The sequence below is a fragment of the Notothenia rossii genome (assembly GCF_949606895.1).
Source record: "Notothenia rossii genome assembly, chromosome: 9".
NCBI lineage: Eukaryota > Metazoa > Chordata > Actinopteri > Perciformes > Nototheniidae > Notothenia > Notothenia rossii.
This window is the reverse complement of record NC_136907.1, coordinates 68,748,650-68,768,271: the sequence shown is the minus strand read 5'-3', so window position 1 is coordinate 68,768,271 and position 19,622 is coordinate 68,748,650. Positions and strand designations below refer to the sequence as shown.

Here is a 19,622-nt window from a genome sequence, read left to right as displayed (position 1 = left end):
GTCTTTAATGAGCGACAAGACCAAGTTCAACACGCCATAAGCTCCTCAGTAAAACACACGTGCACCACAGAGTGTATATCTTTAATAATATATCAACTGTGCCACATGTACACTAAGGTCATATGTTTAATCTACAATGTGTTGTACTCCATTCTCTTACATGGGAATTCATTAAGGAACATGTAGAATCACAAATGAATCCACGTCTGTCACTTTTCTTCCTCTACGTCCCTCTCACTCAGACACTAAGGCCTCCTGTCTTAATCTGACCTAAGCTTGTGAGACGCAGCAAAGCACAGAGGAATCAGGATCCTGTGAGGACATTCTCCTAATCCCCTTCTGCCCCTCCTTTGTAAACACTCTTCACTTTGTCCGGGTCGCTCATGCTCATGCTTTTTCCTGCATCTCTCTCTCTCTCTTTCTCTCTGTCACAATGTGCTTCAGAACAGACGTGAGGGAAACATAGAGAACAATAGTTAGGAGTGTGGATTTCTTATGATCTCGAAGAGACTTGTGCCTCACGTGGCGAGTGAGGCCTCATGGTCGGAGCATGCAATGTGCTAGAGCGCTGAGGCAGTGGGAGATCAGACCCACGTCTGCTCTGCGGGGGATCAGGCGCTCCAGGGCCCTCATGTGGCTCCGGATACAGGGACTGGTCCGGGCCCTCCGGCTGGGTGGGAGATACCCAGTGAACTACAATGACCCGGCAGCAGAGGAACAGGAGATGGTTTGCCTTGAGGTATGGCCCTTACCCCGATGAGTATTTCCATTTTTGATGAAAGCCTCATTATCATATACGCACCACTGATTGCTCATTTGGAGCTAATTTTCATGGAGCAAATGTATGCAGCTATCCAGTCAAATGGAGCTTTTTTCCGCTCCTTTAGAACATATTATAGAAACAATTAGAATAAGGGATGTTGAGTTGCTTATCAGTTCTTGTACTCATAAGAAGCCACAAGTAACAAAATAAGTCTTCCACATCTTTCCTACTGTAGTTGTTTGTTGTTGTTGTTGTTGTTGTTGTTGTAACGATTAGTCAAAGCATCAAGAGCCCAAACTTCTATTTAGAGAAGCACTTCCTGTCTGAAAGAGGCTAAGAAGATTATAGGAAGATGGTGTTTCCTTAAATAGTATGTTACTAGTCATTGGAAATCTAAATAAAGTTGCAAAGTCTCTCACACACACACACACACACACACACACACACACACACACACACACACACACACACACACACACACACACACACACACACACACACAGAGACAGACGGAGAGGTAGACCGATGTACAGACACACAGACAAACAGTATAAACATCACAATGCTTTAGTAAGGGAGTTGTGAATAGATGAAGTTGTTTTTAGCAAACGTGTTAAAAACGTGATATTGCTTGGCAACCAAATCATGGTTTGTAAATGGATAAATTAAGATTTCTAAATGCTCTCTGTACTAAGTAACTAAAGGTTATTTATACACATTTTGAATCGACAAATACCACAGAGGAGAAGGGAGTGCAAGAGAGTGCTCACATATTTTATTGATAGCCAGTAGGGAATATATTGTAGCAAAAGAGATCCAATTGTAATTTCATGACCTTTATAATGTGATCCATTTGTTGTTATACTTTACAAAGAACATAAATGATAACTGACATGTTCCGATGAAGACCATTTCTCTTAATTTGAGAGTTTTTGTCAGAAGAGCAAACTGAGGTTTCCCTCCGCTTTGTGACTATTGATGGTCTCATAAACTGATGCGCTTTTGAAGCAGAGAGCTGTATTGCCTGTGTGTAGAGGTCATTTCTTTGTATGAAAGAGTTATGATATAAGTATTATTATTTTTGGCAAAGCATCAATCCAGCCTGATAGCAATACTTTTGAAACGGAGATCAGAGATGGCATTTTGGACATTACCTTTGCCACCATTATAAATCATTTTGGTTAATTATTTGATTTATATAAATGTTCCTGCAAACTGAATTTCCCTTTGTGGGACCAGAAATAAGTACATTTCGTATGAAATAGCATTACACCACAAAAGACTTCCTGCAACATTTGTGATGATGACTTTAAAGAAAAAGGTCAGGCTGAATCACAACAACATAATGGGTGTGTAAAGCTACAATCATGTTTTTTCCCCTGTAAGGCTAACACATGTCTTTAAATAAGCCCAACAGAATTGTGTTTACCTGGACCTGAGGGTGGTCATTTGGACAATCAGCTAGCAGGGAGACATATCGCTTAGAGTGAGGTTGATTATTTAATGTTAAAGTGAAAAACAAAAGAACAGATGACAGCGTAACTTGGTTACAAGGAAAAACACACTGATTGCATTTCATTAAATTGATCCTGAAATGTAATGTACCAAAGCAACTTGATGAAAGACATGGGGGAAATACCTTATAAGAAGAATAATGATAGCAGGGAATACAAATTAAATGGAGACAAATGAAGTTTCCTATGCTCAGTAGCCAGCTTGTGATTGAAGGACTCATCTTCACATGCAATATGCTCGCAGCTGCCATGCATGATCGCTTGAAGTGTCAAGTTGATAACCACACCTCCTCTCTAGTGCCTATCTGCATGTGTAGCTCCAGTTATTGAATCTACAGTTACATCGTTTTTCCTATAGGCTTTACAATTGTTTAAATCCCCTTTAAACACACCCTGAAAAGACTTGATTCATCCTGTCCCCCTCCAGCTTCCTATGTACAGTATGACCTTGTGTGTTCAGATTTTGTCGTTGGGCCTTCAGAGGGAAAAGTCTGTGCGTTGTGCAGAATCTCACCCGCGTGTAGTGTTATTCGTTGCTTGCGTGTGTATGTATCAATCTATCATGGCTATTTGTGGGTCTGCGTTGCATAACATGAACGCAGAGGAAGGTGTTAAATGAAGTGTTGTGGAGAAAGTCACATGATCGTTTCTCTAGAGGGGAATAAAGATGTGTGGATGCTCAGGGCATGCCCCAGTTCAGCACAGTAATGACTCTGGATAGGAAGGAAATCTCTTCCATTTTATTTTTTTTGGACACGATAACCGAGCAGATGAATCCCTAATCGGCAATTAGTTCAATTGGCAGTATCATAGAGCTGTACCAGGTCTGTATGGATGCTGTGAGTTCTCCACCCAGTTTTGTATTACAGGGGGCTCACATTTTTGCAGCACTTATTATTAAAATTTGGGAGGGATGACATTAATTGTCATGCAATCAAAGAGCATCTTAACTAACAATGTGGCCCAGCCATCACAAAGGTGTTGGTGTAAATTAAGAAGATAATTAGATAAAATACAATATGATATGCTTCACATTTGCAGAATAGGCAGAGTGCCATCTGGTGTTTGTACAAAGCAAATCCGGATGTGCACCAAAATACAAAGCATAGAATAGATTGTATGTGTAAAATTGTACATCCATTAGCTTGGTTTGGCATCAAATATATAATAAAATGTAAAAGCATGTCAAATGTTAGGGAACATATGAAAGAGAACAAATGTTTCAAACGTCTCCGTGCCTTTCATTTTTTTTCACATGACCATCAAGGCTGTATGAGTCAGCCTGTGCTTTACTATGATGTGCAGAGAGAATATTGTGTGTGTGCTGCAGCTTCAGCCGCCTTCAGATGGCAGTGTTGTCTTCTACATCATTACTGGTTGTAGGCCTGCACTGTATTAAACAAGGCACAGAGCAGCCAGGCAATCATCTGTAAAAGAGTTAATTACAGAATGATCCAATGCGACATACTGTGTATAACCTGCATGGAAATGGGAATGTATGCTTTATTTTATACAGATAGACATAGTTGCAGCAATGCAACCAATGTCATGTGTACTAACTTTGAGCTAAATTGCAACTGCCATTCCTGACGTTAGAACAATAGATGTTGCAGATTTAGGATAAAACCATATGTGTATGAAAAGACAGTGTGAATGTGTAAATGCATGTGTCTATGTGTGTGTATGTTGCATGACTGTGCATGCATTAACAGAAGGTTGTGTGTGAGGGTGTATGGTTGTGACAAGATAAGGAAACAGCATTGCATTTGCTTGATTTAATTTCTAACTCATGTGCAATGCAAAAACCTTTTCCGCCTATCAGATCCATAAAGTACATTTTAACTAAACCAAATGTAATCTAAAAGATTAAAAGCCATTGTTCAAAATAAATAAATAAATATATTTGATACGCTTGGATGGATCAGTCAATAATGTGAAAGCACTTAACTGACAGTACAAATGTAAGACTAAACTTCACAAATGATGTAACATGTGCTGCCAAAGTCATGCTATCCTTCAGAGAGGTTCAGTTAAAAAGAAGCTGCTGGCTGTTCAGCACCATAGACAGCGACTTCATGCATGGGCTCACTGGTGCATGTATTTCTGTTTGGTTTTGTTAATATCTTTAATGCAATATGGCCTCCAATCAAGTTAAGTGGTCCTTTTCTACCTAGTGCGTCAGTTTCTAAGATTTGTTTTACCGCCTTTTTTTTGGACTACAAACTGACATAATGCAGGCTATGTTGCTTGAATAGTCTGGTTTGAGATCCTTTCGCATGCAAGGCAGGTTAAAAGATATGCACTGTAAAACCCTATGCCATACTGTCGGGGTTTACGCTCTTCACTGGGCTACTACGAGCTGGAGAGAAGACGCATGCGTACTGACTTGAAGCAGCCGGTCGGGAAAAAAAGCCTTATGTGCCATCGGATGTAATCAAGGCAAAGAATTACCTCTTCTCGCTGTGCATACATGGTGAAAGTGTAAGTACTGGTAGCAAACTGGTTTATCATTGCACGGACATTTCGTAAGCGGAGCATTTGAGTCCGTTTCCCGGTAATTTTAAATGGCATGTCACTATCTTGCTGTACAGTGGGCTTTTAACAGATCTAGGCAGTGTCTTTTCGGTGGTTGTCCAGGGCGAAGAAGCTCTACGGTTCTTCATGGTGGCACTTTCCATTGATGTGTTGTGCAAGCGGCTAAAGCAATGGTTTCTGCAGATAAAATCGTTCAGGAGCCATTACGTCCCAGTGTCGTTCAAATGTCTGCTACGGTAAGATTGAAGAGGAATAGCGCTGTATTTGCTGTTATCATGATTTATTATTTTTGAATGGATACGACCACCCCCACCCCCCATTTCATCGTCTATAGTCAAGCCATAGCGTACTGCAATTGTGTCAGCTTTGAAGTACCCAACGCGTAAAATATGCCATTTGGCAGGACGCACGGAATCTGGAGCTGAAGCCTGCTCTGAATTTGAGTGAAACGGCGCGGATCCATTTTAGAAATGACCAAATGGTATTGTATTCACCGAAAGGCTGTGATAGAGCGATGCTGCGGTTATAGATTTGCAAGCTGCGCCTTCGGGCCCCCCTCCCATGTACAAAATCTCCTGACATTTTTTTTTTTTTTAAAGCATCGTTTCTTGAGTCAGGTAGTATTCGGATGATGCCGTGTGTTGGGAGCGACAGCATTGTTACATAAATGATCTGACAGGATTTGGCAGCGTGTGACCTGGTGATGACACATTTGTTAAAATCAGACAAGAAGTCATTCTGTGAGCCAGTCTGTATATCTATAGGCCTACAACCCTTAATGGGGTTTCTGTTGATATAGAGTCAGAATTATAACACAGTGGTTTCCCAAGGACATGATAGCCTAAATGTGCATGACAAATTGACACTTGACAAGTAAGAAATCCTGAGAAAATGTATAGATATTTACATTATTTTCGTGTGTATTTAATTTGTTTCTCCACTTGGGGCCCAGTGAGCTTTGGAAATCCTTTAATACAATGCTGCAAAGCTTATACAAATGGGATGATTCAAATGTTGGATTATGATCATTGAGCCAATGGTCAACAAGCTTTCCATTTTACACATGCATTTGGAGTGTTTTGGGTAACATACAGCCAGTTTGAGATTAGCGGGACTAAAATGTGCTTGGCCAGTGCACATTTGGTAGCACAAAACCAATATCGGCAAATTATTCTTCCATACTTCCCCCCTGATTTGAGCATTCCTTAACAGTGTGGCCTGCGGGCATGTCAGCACAAGCTCCTGCTAGAGCATCAGCAGCACTGCACTTCCTGCACGCATAACAAATACATAGGTGTCAACTGCTGAGTGGTACATTAAATACATCTAATTAACCTGCTGAAAGTGATCAAAATGCTGATAAAATGTCACAGTGTCCCACTCTACACTGTGCTGTCCTTGGATATTGCACTGGCACTAATTTGTATCATAGAACTCCATTGTGGGTCAAATTTGTTAGAACAAAATTCCAGTTTTATGCTATTCCTGACATGTTTAACACTAAACACAGCGCCTCTCCCCTCTGTCTGTAGCCCATGGGATCAGAGCGGATGGAGATGCGAAAGAGGCAGATGTCGGTGCAGCAGGAGTCGGCAGCGGGAGAAACTGCACCATCCCAGCAGGACCAGCAGGACCAGCAGGACCAGCCGGGCCAGCCGGGCCAGCCGGGCCAGGCTAACCCACGGGGATCAAATGCATGTTGCTTCTGTTGGTGCTGCTGCTGTAGCTGCTCCTGGTAGGTCTTCCAGGAGAACTCGCTGGTTGTGGCGCAGCATGGCCGACATTACTGCACACAGGAAATCACAGCCTGAGAAACTGTGTCTCAGCAGCAGGCTCCGGCTTGTGTCTATATGTTCTCGATATGTTTGCATGTCATCTGTGGACTCTTGTCCTGCAGCAACCTTTTTGCACGGCATTCAGTTAGTTATCTGCAGAAATTGTGAGAAATGTGAGCCCTTGAAATATCTATGTATTCATACTCTATCTGCTATAAGTATTTAATACAAATATTCTTTGTCATATCTGACCAACAATGTAAAACCAAGAGATAATCTATTTACTTATGTAATCCAGCAAAAAAAAGATATTTCAAAAACTAAAAACAGCAAAATGTTTCACATATTTTTCTTTAAAAATAACTGCATTAATAAAACAAAATAATATTTTCAAAGAAAGACTGCTGGGATAAATATAAATTACTCTATTTACAGGGGTAGTTTTATTTGCATGTATATAACGTTTATATTACACATACAGTAAGATAATTCGTTGGTAAGTAACACGATAAATGAATATGAAATGAAGGATGAACAATTATTTCATTATTCCTTGTCACTTTTAGGAATGAAGACCGGGATGAAAGGAACCGAAAGGCTTCTTATGACGTCAAGGAGGGGACCTCAGACTGTGAAGACTGGTCCGTTGATTTAACTGCACCAAAAATGCCAAAGTTAGTAAATGTTGAAACCACTCACTCATTCACACGTTGTCCATGCTCCCTGCAGCCCGATGCCCACGCTGGAGGAGGTGCACTCGTGGGGGCAGTCCTTCGATAAGCTAATGTGTTGCCCAGCGGGGAGGAACTCCTTCCGACAGTTTCTTCGCACCGAGTTCAGCGAGGAGAACATGCTCTTCTGGTTAGCCTGCGAGGAGTTCAGCAAAGATGCCAATAAGACCCCAGTAGAGGAGAGAGCTCGGGTCATCTATGAGGACTACATCTCCATCCTATCGCCTAAAGAGGTATGACAGCTCTTAATATCACTGTTAGGATCAAATGTGTTGAATTCAAACAAGAATCTTTATAATAAATAGAAAGTATATACTCCATCTCTGGGGGAAATTCAGGTGTCCACCAACTCACATAATCTGTTTCAGCAAATACATTTAGATTAGTAACAACACACAATATACAAAGGTAGGCCTGATGATAAAAATTATAATAATAACATGTACAGGTAACATTAAAAAAAAACTTTAAAGCAAACACAATCATAAAAATAGATAAAAGGTAATTTAACCGTTGTTGAATATGTTGAAGGTTGATACCACTATGTTGTCTTTATGGTTAAAGGTGGGGTATGTCATTTATTTCAGAAACACTTTTTGTTATATTCCATCGAATGCTCTTAACATCCCGATAGCAATGAATATATTAAATGCTTTGACAATAAATACATAAAGATGTAATCTGTGGAAGCCGTAGCACTGTAAAAAGCACGCAGCATGTGTGTTGGAGGAGGGGCTCTGTAAGGAAGTGCCAGATGTTTTGCAGTTGTGTACTGTATATTCAAATTCTATCGCACTCGAGCTGGTTTCTCCAAAATGACTTACCCCACCTTTAATATGAAGCTACAGCTGGTTATCTTAGCTCAGCATAACACATAGGGAAACAGCTAGCCTGACTCTCTCCAAAGCTAACAAAATCCAGCAACCCACACTTCTTAAACTGTACAAAAACCTATGCTATGCTATGCTATGCTATGCTGCTATGCTATGCTAAGTAAACCTTGGATTATTTCTGGGCTCTAATCAGTTTCCAGGTAACCAGTTTAGATAACTGGAAGTAACATTTTCCAGCTTAGAAATAATTGATGCACATAAAGCAGCACATTGTCATTTTTACACTTTGTTGAAATGGAATAAAAACAGATGAGATATAACATGCTAAGGTGCAGAAGGTCTGGTAGGTGGATTTTGTTATCTGTAGACGGAGCCAGGCTAGCTGTTTACTCCATGTTCCATCTTTTGTGTTATCTAAGCTGGAAGACAGAATGATATCAATATACTTAAACTCTCAGTAAGAGAACAAATAAGATATATATTAGAATGCCATCTTTCACTGAGAATGTGCACATGCAGTTCTCTCTAATTGAAACCTCTGTTCTTGACTCCCAGGTGAGCCTTGACTCCCGTGTGCGTGAAACGATCAACAGGAACATACAGGAACCCAACTTGCAAACCTTTGAAGACGCCCAGGTGCAGATCTACACACTAATGCAAAGAGACTCGTATCCTCGCTACATGAACTCCTCAGCCTACAAAAACCTGCTCAACACTCTGTCAGAGCAGTCCCCCGAATCTTAGGGTGGTGATGACCTGTGATATTTTAACTCTCTTTACCCCCCTCCCCCCCATTCCCCCTTATCCCCCTTTTTTTCAAATGTTTCTCTGTATGTTCAGTGTAGGATTACATGAACCGGGCCTCGGGCCTGGCCCCTCCCAGGGAACTCAGCGCTATTGTGATCTGCACCTGACCGACGACACTCAGGTCTCAAAATCTCCCGAGGGCTCGACATCACAAGTACTGCTACAGATCAACATAGCAAAACACTCCAAAGGAATATGAATACATTTTGTTTCCGTTTTATTTTTCTTTCTTTTGATAGAAATAATCTATTTTATTTGTGTTCAGAGTTTTTTATGGTCTGTTGTTTTTTTGTATGATTGTTTTGGGGGGAAAATGATTCCTACTGTAGACTATATATTTATGAGTTTGTAAATAGTAAAAATTGAATTGTGGGTACTTTATGTAGAGACGCCTGGTTCTATTTACTGCGTATGAAAATCAAAGCTCAAGTCAAAGGCTAGGTGTTAGCTCTACTTGCAGGCAGCTTTGTGGGGTATTAATGATTTTACCTTGGTTTTACCCTGTTTTGTTACCTAACCTCACACTTTGGTACCTGTGACAGCGACTTGGCAACTCCAGTTAGTGTAGAAAGTGTGTGTGGTTGAAACTGCCGTAACAGAAAGGGACGATAGCTCTTGTCACGTGTGCAACTTATATTCTCAAGAAACTCAAATCAATGATAGAAGAGTATTTATAAAGTATTATCTCAGTGCACCTCATATATTTAATTTAGTTTTACCAGTGTGAACCTAAGCAATTCTATTTACCAGATAAAGTATTTTTTATTTATTGATATTTATTGCCAGTACAGAAAAAAGTACAGATTATATTGAAGCTCTCTGGTGAAGTCAACGATAGTGTTGAGCCATTATTTTATCGGTCTGTAATTGCCTGATGATTTCTAGCACGTTTCAGTCATTTTCTTGAAAGAATTGCCCCAATTTGTACCAAATTGATTATTAATTGATGAGACGGTTGGAAACTTTCAATTTGCTTGATACAGTTGGATTGAAGGATCGGTTCACTAAATGTAAAGCTACAATAAGAATAAAGACTCAAAACAGGGGTAACAGCTAGCATTGCTCTGTCTAAAGGTAACACAATCTGCCTATCTTTATAACATATCTTTTTGTTCTCTATATGTTTCCCCTTTCCAGTCTTATTTATTGCACAGACATCAGAGTGGTATTTACTTCTCTAAAAAAGTAAATAAGCACATTTCTTACAAATAACAGCTTCAATTCTACATATCTGTACATTTGTATATTTGTTCTGGACAATTGATTGACATATTTAGCTGACAATTGTCTGAAGTCATCCATTGGAAGTCTAACACCTACTCTATGTTACCTATAAGAGTATACATAGTTCATTATAGGAATTAAAAAAAGAAAAGAAAGAGATTTCTCTATAAATTTCAGACCGGTAAAATAATACGTAATGTGTGAGGCTGATCTTTTCTGACAGCAGGAAGAGATGTCTGCGTATCATCCTTCAACATATTTACTTAAAAAAGCTCACATGCAATATGAAAACGACTTCAGATTGAAATAGGCGCTGGGGTCAACACCAAAGCTACCACATAAACTGTGTTTTACCGAAGCGTTTCCATTGGCAACAATTGGAGTTGCCAAGTATTAAATACTTTTATGTATTCTCTTTTTAGTTGGATTACTTTGTTGCCTCACAAACATGTCACTCAAAGACAAGATCCTCACATGGGGAAGTGCCTTGACATTCAATTTTATGACATCTTTCTCATGGGCAACAGATGTTTTCAGACTCTTGCCAGAAGGGGGGTTACTGGAGCAGGAGGCCAGTTTACTGGATCGACCCTCTCTTTGGCTAAATGATTGCATGTGTTTTGTCTTGATTTCTTAGTCGTGACAACATCGGTCCGTTTTAGTAACACTACCCAACACTTTGGTGGATGGTGATGATAACACATGTCTTTATTTGCTAAAGAGGTCAATGGATAGGGCTGTTTGAGGGGAACTTCTTGCCAACCTGTGTGCTTTGAGGTGGCACTTCTACTTAGAGTCTTAGAGTTAATTACACTTACTACGTGCAATTTGAGCTGATGGATACACCGTGCAGATCAACCTCAAAACACAATCTAAGCCAATGGTTTGGAGTGATGCCTATAAATGTTGTTTTTTTCTTTTGTTTACTATATGAAATGTGTTATTTTGCGCTGAGTTTACTGAAGAATACATTTCTAAAAAAACTAATAATGTGAATGTTTACAGTATATGGTTTAGTTTTTTTTTCTGCTACTCTCCAAGAAAATAAAGACTTGTGGGCATTTTGATTAAGATAAAATAAAGCACAATAATTTTACTGACTCTCGTATGATTTGATCGTAAAGCTTCACAACCATAGAGTACTCATACATTCCTACAAAACAAGAAATCTAAACACTATTCAAAATCTCACTTGCCATTCATGATAAACATTAAAGGAATTTAATGTGACAGCTTATTAATTAAGATATTGGTCTGAAGGTAAACATGAGCAAAATACTTCAAGAGGAACGTGTAAGTTGAAATGTTTTCAGTGCCGATGTACTCTTCAAACTAATGGATCAGGTGAATCTGAATAAAGAAAATCACACATTTCATTCATGTTCATGAGCTGAGTTGGTTAACTCGATTAAAATAATATACTACACAAGGATAACAGTAAACACATAGCTTGTTCCACACTTGAGCTTCATATTGAAACAGTAGCTTTTAAAATTACATTGTTGAGGCCCTACTTAAGATTAGACTTTAAGCTATTAAGTCAGTTTGTACAATTCTAATAATATTGAGCAGTAAAGGATCTTTCAATTAATTTGCAATCAAGCTAAATGCAAGTAAAAATGGAAAGAAATATTTTCACTAAGCTTGTGAGTTACATTACATGACAAATGTTAGATGCTTTTACCCAAAGCGACTTCGGACACTCAATACTGTGGGCAATCCCCTCAGGAGCCATTTGTGGTGAAGTGCCTTTCCGAGGGACACAGTGGGGATTGATCCAGCGCGCCCCCCACCCCCCCCATCCGAAAATACTGAGCCACACCCTCATCATAGTGTGTGAACCTTAAGCATGGTTCAGTTTCATACAAAATACTTAGTTGTGCTCCTTGTAGTGGGAAACGGCCATTTTCATATCCCACTATTTGTAGTCCTTGTGAACATGCACTGCTGTTTTTTTTCTATGATTATAACAAAAACCTAAATATAATGGGGTGAGAAACATTTTGGAAAGGGTTTGACAGATTCGGAACAACAACAGAATTAGGGGACAAACAGGTTGCTTTTTAAATTAGTAGCTATTCCAATACTTTATTATTATATCCATGAAGACTTACTGAAAGATTAAACACACTTACTGGTGTGTGTTCAGGTTGTGTGAAGACTTCACAACGGCTGGTCACCATAGAGTTTTTGCACCTGGCAGTTAAAAAACAAAAACCAAGAGGAAGGGGAAACAATTGTGTGTCTCCTGGTTCTGCCAATGACATTACCCGGTCCCTCAGCAGATTAATATTCATCACATCCACTTTGATGTGATGAATAATGCGCACGCGCGCGCACACACACACACACACACACACACACACACACACACACACACACACACACACACACACACACACACACACAGAGAGAACATAACCAGAGGACACCAAAGTCTAATGAAAAGCACTTATTTTTTTAATCAAATGGATACACTTTTATTGGGAAATTAAATAAAAACAATTCCATGTCGTGAGGGAAAAGCAAAAAACAACATTTCTCAAAGTGTTAAAACTACATATAAAAAATGCAGATAAATGAAATTGAGACAAGATCGATCGCATATATCTGACAGTGACAAAACAACTAATGACAATAGTAAAAGATTTGGGGGGAAGGGCTTTCGGGTGACTGAAAGTGAGCTCAACCTATGAACCGGATATTTATATTAAACGGTAACCTGTGGCATCTCTGTATGGCATGATGTGTACTATGTACCACAAAATACAAAGCTCCGATGTGTTGCAGAGACACAATCTGGTCCGGGAATTTGCTACTTGTCGGGAGTGTCGCGCAGATTCAGCAAAACTGTAAAAAAACAAAGACACTATTAATGCCAAGACAGTGCAATATTTACATTTAAACACTGATTATAATAAGCCATGAAGGGGCTGGTAGGGGGGAATATAACTCAACAAAGACCATCATTTGTTTTTATTTTAAAAACTATACCTAGTACTTTATTTGATTAATTTTTTCGACTCAATCATCAAACTTATGAAATTGCAGTGATTAAATAAATGTTGATTTAATTTACAAATATTGGTTTTTACCATGGATAAACCTCTATGAATATTAATAAATCCAGTACCACTTTACAATAAAACTACCCTTATAAAGGATTCATAAAGGGGTTATAATTAGGTTATAAACACTTTATTAATCATTAAGAACCATTTATAAACCAGTTCAACACAGGCTCACTATTTGGCAAGATGACTAAGCCTTATATTGGCTACTTAGTGAGAATCAACTCAGTGAGCAACAGATACCAAGGATGCTGGCTGATGAAGGAGACTAAGTAAGCTAGGTAGCCGATATAAGGTTTAGCAGTACAGATAAATGTGGGCTCTCTATTTGGCAAGCAACCGGTCACAGTCGCCCTGTTTATCTTATGTCTTATAAAAGCTTATTAATGACTTATAAAGTGTTCACAACCTAATTAATAAATGAATTATAAACTATTGGTAAACTCTTTATACGGGTAGTCTTATTGTAAAGTGCTACCATAAATTCTAACTCAAATGGACAAATCGAGGTTAATTCAAACTACAACACGAGATATATGTAGACGTTGTGCACGTTACAATTGTCTTAATCATCATTAAATCTATCAATTGGTTATTTTACTAAATTCAGAAATTCTTTAAATATATAAAATGTAAATTATAAAAGAATAATAATAATAATTGTAATAAGGTAACAAAATAAACAGTTTTGATATTAGCTTGATATTTAGATTAACACCTAAACCGATTATCTGTGAAACACATTTCTGTTTCTCGACTTGATTTATAATTTCAGCTTTATTTGATATGCAACAACATTGAGGCGTCACCAGGTGGCAGACTTCTGTGTAAACTAGCATTTAGTCGAGCAGAAGTGGGATTACAAATGAAAAGGTGAGCAGTTGAAGTCTGCATGGAGAGTGGACCAAATGGTCTCAATCTTTTATGTAAGTAAAAATAAATAAAAAAAGATGCTTGATGGCCTTAGTCAACCGAGCGTGAACCAACATACCTTCCATCGATTTCCGCAATCATTGCAGAAGACAAACGTGGTCATCGGTTCATCAGCACTGCGAGTTTGAACCTGGAAAAGACAGAAACATTCACAATCCATTTATAACTAAATCAAACTGCGGTTTAGACTGATTTTAAAATCATGAAAAGTACATTTTGCTCTTTACTAAGTTGAGTTACATGATGAATATGAAGTCAAACCAATTTAATATTAATGTAACCAACCCATTTTAATTAAGTCAATTCATACATCAACAGGTTATTTACAGCACTATTCAAGCTCTTTCAAGGCACCTAAATGTAAAATGTTAATGGCTTTATCATTAAATGTAAAATGTTAATATAAATGCAATTGTAAAATTTAATGTGTAAAGAATTCCTTTATAGGCGTTATTCATAACCAGCTGTTTATATTAACTTTGATTGTGTGTTTGGGTTATTTAACACTTAGCTAGCTCCAGTCCACTCCATGCATTCTGTTTTATAACAAATACCCCTGAATTGTTTCATTTCAAATATGAAAAGACTTTTGGTTCACATGACTGGTTGTGTATATTGAACACCGAATGATATTGAAAATTAAGAACTTTTCAAAATACAAGCTTTCCATACCTTGATAACATTAGGGTCAAAATCTTGCATTTGCCATCTTTCAAGACTTTGAACCAGTACTTTTTTTGTTGTTGCAATTAAATGAATTATCACAACACCTTGCGTTTACTCTTCCAAGGAGATGTAATCTCTTGTAGAACCAATTTTACCATCAACCATAACATCCTTCTTTTACAGCAGGGGTGTCCAAACTATGGCCCGGGTGCCAAATGCGGCCCGCAGGCCATTTTGAATCGGCCCTCAGCTAATTCAAAAGGTATAATGCAATATGGCCCACAAATGAAACTTTTGCTTGTCTTTTATTCTATTGTCTTGTATTGTATTGTATTGTATTGTATTGTACTTCTTAAATATATATGTAAACCAGTGGCGAACCGTCAGGGCCTTCAAGGTATTCAGAGAATACCTTGGAACACTCGGATAAAACAAACAAAAAACCGATTTAATTATATAAATAAAACGTATATAAAATGAATAAATGAGAATCGTATCCGTGTTGTTGATTCTGTAATATTACAGTGTTACGTTGATTTGTTTGTCCTTCTCGGACCATGCACTACGCATTTCAGTGGTTTTGTGTTAGAAAAGAAAGCAACCAATCAGATCTTGTTCTGGGTCTCTGGGTAGAATATCCTTCAACCAAGGTATTCTACATCCTTGACGGCGGCGTGTGTGTCTACAGAAGGTCCAGTTGTGATAGACGCGGTTCGCCACTGATGTAAACATATATTACACAGTAGTATTCATGTGTTAATAAGCCCACTTTCAAATGAATCCCATTAATTAAAGTTGAAAATATTTTCTAACAAATCTAAGTTGATAAAAAACAACTTGTTTCCATAAACAGCTTCATATTTCCCCTTATTATAAGCAATCTGAGGCTTCTGTCTTAAGGAATGAGCTGCAAACTAAAACAATTAAACCCTCTGGAGAGCTGTGAAGTTGGCTGATTTTTCTTAAAGCATTTTCAAGTATAAAGTATAATTTGCCTACATTTGATTGATTTTAGTATGTGGCCCTCGGAGAAAAAGGTTTGGACAGCCCTGTTTTACAGCAACAGTTCAAATGAAGCATGAATGGCCCTCCGTACCTGTGTGTAGGTGCAGCACTTCCCCTTGCACTTTCCACAGGTGAATAGATCCGTCTGACAGCCTCCTGTGGTGGCCATCTGGTGGTCCCGGACAGCCTCTTTGGTCAAATTCTTTCTCATTTCCTTCAGCTCATCACTGGCCATATCCTACAGAAACAGAAGTTAGTCAATCTTTATGTATTCAAAACAATAGATACACAGCCCTGTGACCAAGTTCAATGATCAACAAAGAGATTCAATGTAAGAACAACAGTGTTGGATTATCTCTACTTCTGACTGTGTGCCAGTTCCAGGATCTTTAACACACCTCTGCGGTCATCTTAGCCATCCGCTCAGGGGACACATTCCCGCAGAGCACTGTCCTCCTTAAATTCGGGTTCTTTACGTCCTTTAAGTTCGAGATTCGGCTCCGCACACGGTTCTTGTATCTCATGTCTGTGTTCTTAAACTCTTGAAAGATAAGTGATAGCAAGTCAAGGAATACAATGTTGCAATGGGTTTAAAAAAAGATAATAATCTGGAAACTTTAACGTGACAAAACATGTTTAACACATATTAATCACATTAACAACTCTGACCCAAACTTCCTGTAATTCCATGAATACAAATGTACCATGACCTGCATGGCAGTAAAGAGGCAAACAAAGTAAAGGAACTTTTTCTGCTGATTATTTTTTTTCATTTAATTTCAATCTTTATTTCGAACAGATTAAAAAAAAAAGTGAAAAACAGAATACTGTATTGTTAAAATACAGTATTTATCCACATTCATGATAATATTTATATATTCAAAAAAAAAAAGTCTTCATATTAATAATAAAAAATCATATGTGTCAGAAAGGGAGTAGGAGGAAGCAAATGCTTATTAATTCCCACCCCTTACTTGATCAATGATTGTCCTTTAAATCATTATGCAAGTTATTCCTACTTACATTTATACATACATATAAAATAGCAAGCTAAAAATAACTTTTATATCTACAGCTTCAAAAGCTTAAAGGTTCTCCTAAATACCAAATGCCTTGGCCAGGTCAGTACATACTGCTTCCAAACATCTTCTTCAAAAACACTTTCCATTCAATGTAAAGGATATTTTCCTCGATCTGCGCGCCCAGTTCATCACAATCAGCACCAATAGCAATATGATCATCTGAAAAACACAAGATAAATAGTAAGAGGCAGTTTACCCTATGTTTGAAATGTGTTTTCCACTACATATACCAACAGGTTTACCTCCAGTCTGCAGTGCTTGGGTCATCAGCTCTCGGCACTTGAGCCTGATAGAGTCGGAGGTGCCTGAGGCGCGAGGAAAAGTCGGGATCAATGAGTTGGATGAAACGTCAGCGCGTTCACTCTTGCTGCTGGAGTTACTGCTGGAGCTGCTGTGGGAGCAAGGAGAGAAGAGAACTTGAATTCAGAGAAAAATATGAAAACGTTTAAAATAATTTAAAAAAATCTCTGTTGTTGACGCTTAGTCATAATAGGTGTAAAGCAATAGTATATTATTATCACTCTTGTTACCTTTCTTCTTTTGCCTCTGGACTTCCCTGCGAGGGAGAAGAAGGTGTTGTTTGCTCTTTCCTCTTTTCATCTGACGTTTTATCTCCACCAGTAGGCTCATCTGGAGTAAGAGAATAACAGAAGAGAAAGCAACATTAGATATTTGTTACGTCAGCGCTTCCTAATGCCAGTCAGCTGAATAGCTCTGCATTTAGAAGAAATGGCCAAACCCACAAAGTTCCTTAAATTGTTGCCTATAATGTTTTTGGAGTGTTTATGCGTGGACCTTTATAAAAAAATATATATATGGGTGGAGAAGAGTGACGGATTGTTTAGCGTTATGGACAATATTAGAATCAGATAGTGATTCCCCTGAGAGAAAAACTGTCGTGGAAGAACCTCTCGGGTTGAAATGAGAAACCTACCTAAAAGCTTCTTCCATGACTTGATCAGGGACTTGGCTAGAGATGTCACCTCGTCGTCTGTGCTCTGCTTGCGGATGGCGTTAACGGACATCCCGATTCTGGTAGACTGTGGAAAGACACTGTGTCAGAGCTCCAGGCTTTGAGAAGCGACAGTGAGCCGTGAGAATACATGAGCAAAGATACCTGAAGCAGCTCGAGAGTCATGGGGATACTTCGCAGCTCCTTCAATAAGTCCAAAGCCCCGGCCTGCAGAGGAGATTTAAGTTTGATATATTAACAACAGCAATTCAGACGTAAGAAAGATGTTGACTAGTTTTCCTTTCTGTCTATTTTGTCTATGGGACATTGTACAAATACGGGACATTAGACATACAAAGCTGCAATGAGATATACAGACATTAATAGAATGTATGTTAACAGACTTGGTATATAATGTAGTGGTTCTTTTAGTGGCAGTTTTGTAGGTATTTGTGTGACACTGTTGCCCGAGGGATGCCCCGAGGAGGAGGAATACATACATAGCAATAGCAATAATGTTAGTGTGTAAGTAAATCAATAATAATAAAGTAAAAACAAACAAGAAAACTAACAAATAAATAGTAAAGAGTTTGGTTTGCTTCTGGAAGGATGTGGTATAAATCGGGTTCCTATATTTTTGTAATTGGTGTCATTCTCTACTAATATTATTAAAATAGCTTTATTGGCATCACCTGAATGACATCGTGTTTAAATAAAACAATAATAAAAAACTAGTTCAAAATCAACATTTATAAGTGAAACTCTACACTACTCAATTGACAGTAAATGAAACAGCAACTGTCAGGATAATTGATTCTTCGTTCTAGTTAATTTTCAAGCAAAACAACGAACATTAGCTTGTAGTAGCTTCTCAAATGTGATACATTGGTACTTTTTCACTATAATACATTCAGCAGTGTTATCAGAAACGAATCTGATCGTTACCTCTAGCCCCAGTAGCGTTGGATTACATGTAGTACAATAACAGTAGCTAGGAGGCTAACAGTTAACCATAACAGTTAGTTAACGCACTAGCTAATGTTAGCCGCTTGCAAAACACTACTGAAATCTTAGTTTTTATTGAAGGAATGATTGCAGATGTTGATTTCTAACTAGCTACTTAATTTTGCTCTTCTTTAAATCACCACAGTACATCCAACATGTTATTACGCTGCAAGGCATATCGTTAGCAAGGACTGCTAAGTGGCTAGCTGCTGGCAACACATAGAACTACATGTTGTTAGGGGTAACAGTCCCGTAAATACGTTACGGAAAATACTCAACATTTAGAATCGTGTTTACAATCACTTAACAGGTTCGAGGGTGAATTAGATGCACAGTAGGTAGCTAACCAAATAACAACAATCCATTAGCGCCAATGTTAGCGGGTAGTAGGAACCCATTTTTCTCACCCCGTTTTTCTTCTGCGCCATTTTATCCATTTTTTTCGCAATTCTGATGATCTCCTCTTCCTCCTTTTTACCCATGTTGAGTGATCTGATTGTATCCAAAAGTCGGGAGAAATGGGGATTGGAAATTCCCGACAAAGAACACGCCGAGAGAAGTGAGAGCGGCGGCGGCGGCGGTGTCTACTTCAGGGACCAGGACCGCAGCAGACCTGAGCAGTCGATGCATGATGGGTTCAGGGGCAGTTAATCGAGACGAAACCCAAGATTCCTCAGGACAGTGGGCACATGTGAGAGCTTGTGTGAGAGCCCAGATGGGTTTATT

At 38.6% G+C, this 19,622-nt stretch overlaps 2 protein-coding genes across 4 annotated transcripts; one reads left to right on the top strand and one right to left on the bottom strand.

The window, feature by feature from the left end:
- The first annotated feature begins 13 nt into the window (after nucleotides 1–13).
- On the top strand, nucleotides 14–11,278 carry rgs20 (regulator of G protein signaling 20). Of its 3 annotated transcripts, none has more exons than XM_079651916.1 (5): nucleotides 14–739; nucleotides 6,345–6,547; nucleotides 7,154–7,228; nucleotides 7,317–7,551; nucleotides 8,707–11,278. In XM_079651916.1, exons 1-5 carry the CDS (start codon nucleotides 551–553, stop codon nucleotides 8,893–8,895), a joined length of 891 nt encoding a protein of 296 aa, XP_079508042.1. In that variant the 5' UTR covers nucleotides 14–550; the 3' UTR covers nucleotides 8,896–11,278. The 3 variants fall into 3 exon arrangements, with proteins under 3 accessions (XP_079508042.1, XP_079508044.1, XP_079508043.1); XM_079651918.1 differs by lacking the exon at nucleotides 14–739 and adding an exon at nucleotides 4,188–4,758; XM_079651917.1 differs by lacking the exon at nucleotides 14–739 and adding an exon at nucleotides 4,770–5,048.
- A 1,341-nt stretch (nucleotides 11,279–12,619) lies between these two features.
- Nucleotides 12,620–19,550, bottom strand: tcea1 (transcription elongation factor A (SII), 1). Its single transcript, XM_079651915.1, has 10 exons — nucleotides 19,304–19,550; nucleotides 18,057–18,119; nucleotides 17,874–17,979; nucleotides 17,470–17,569; nucleotides 17,182–17,330; nucleotides 17,042–17,098; nucleotides 16,256–16,410; nucleotides 15,949–16,095; nucleotides 14,245–14,316; nucleotides 12,620–13,032 (listed from the first exon to the last, which is right to left on the bottom strand). Exons 1-10 carry the CDS (start codon nucleotides 19,376–19,378, stop codon nucleotides 13,024–13,026), a joined length of 933 nt encoding a protein of 310 aa, XP_079508041.1. The 5' UTR covers nucleotides 19,379–19,550; the 3' UTR covers nucleotides 12,620–13,023.
- Nucleotides 19,551–19,622: the final 72 nt, after the last annotated feature.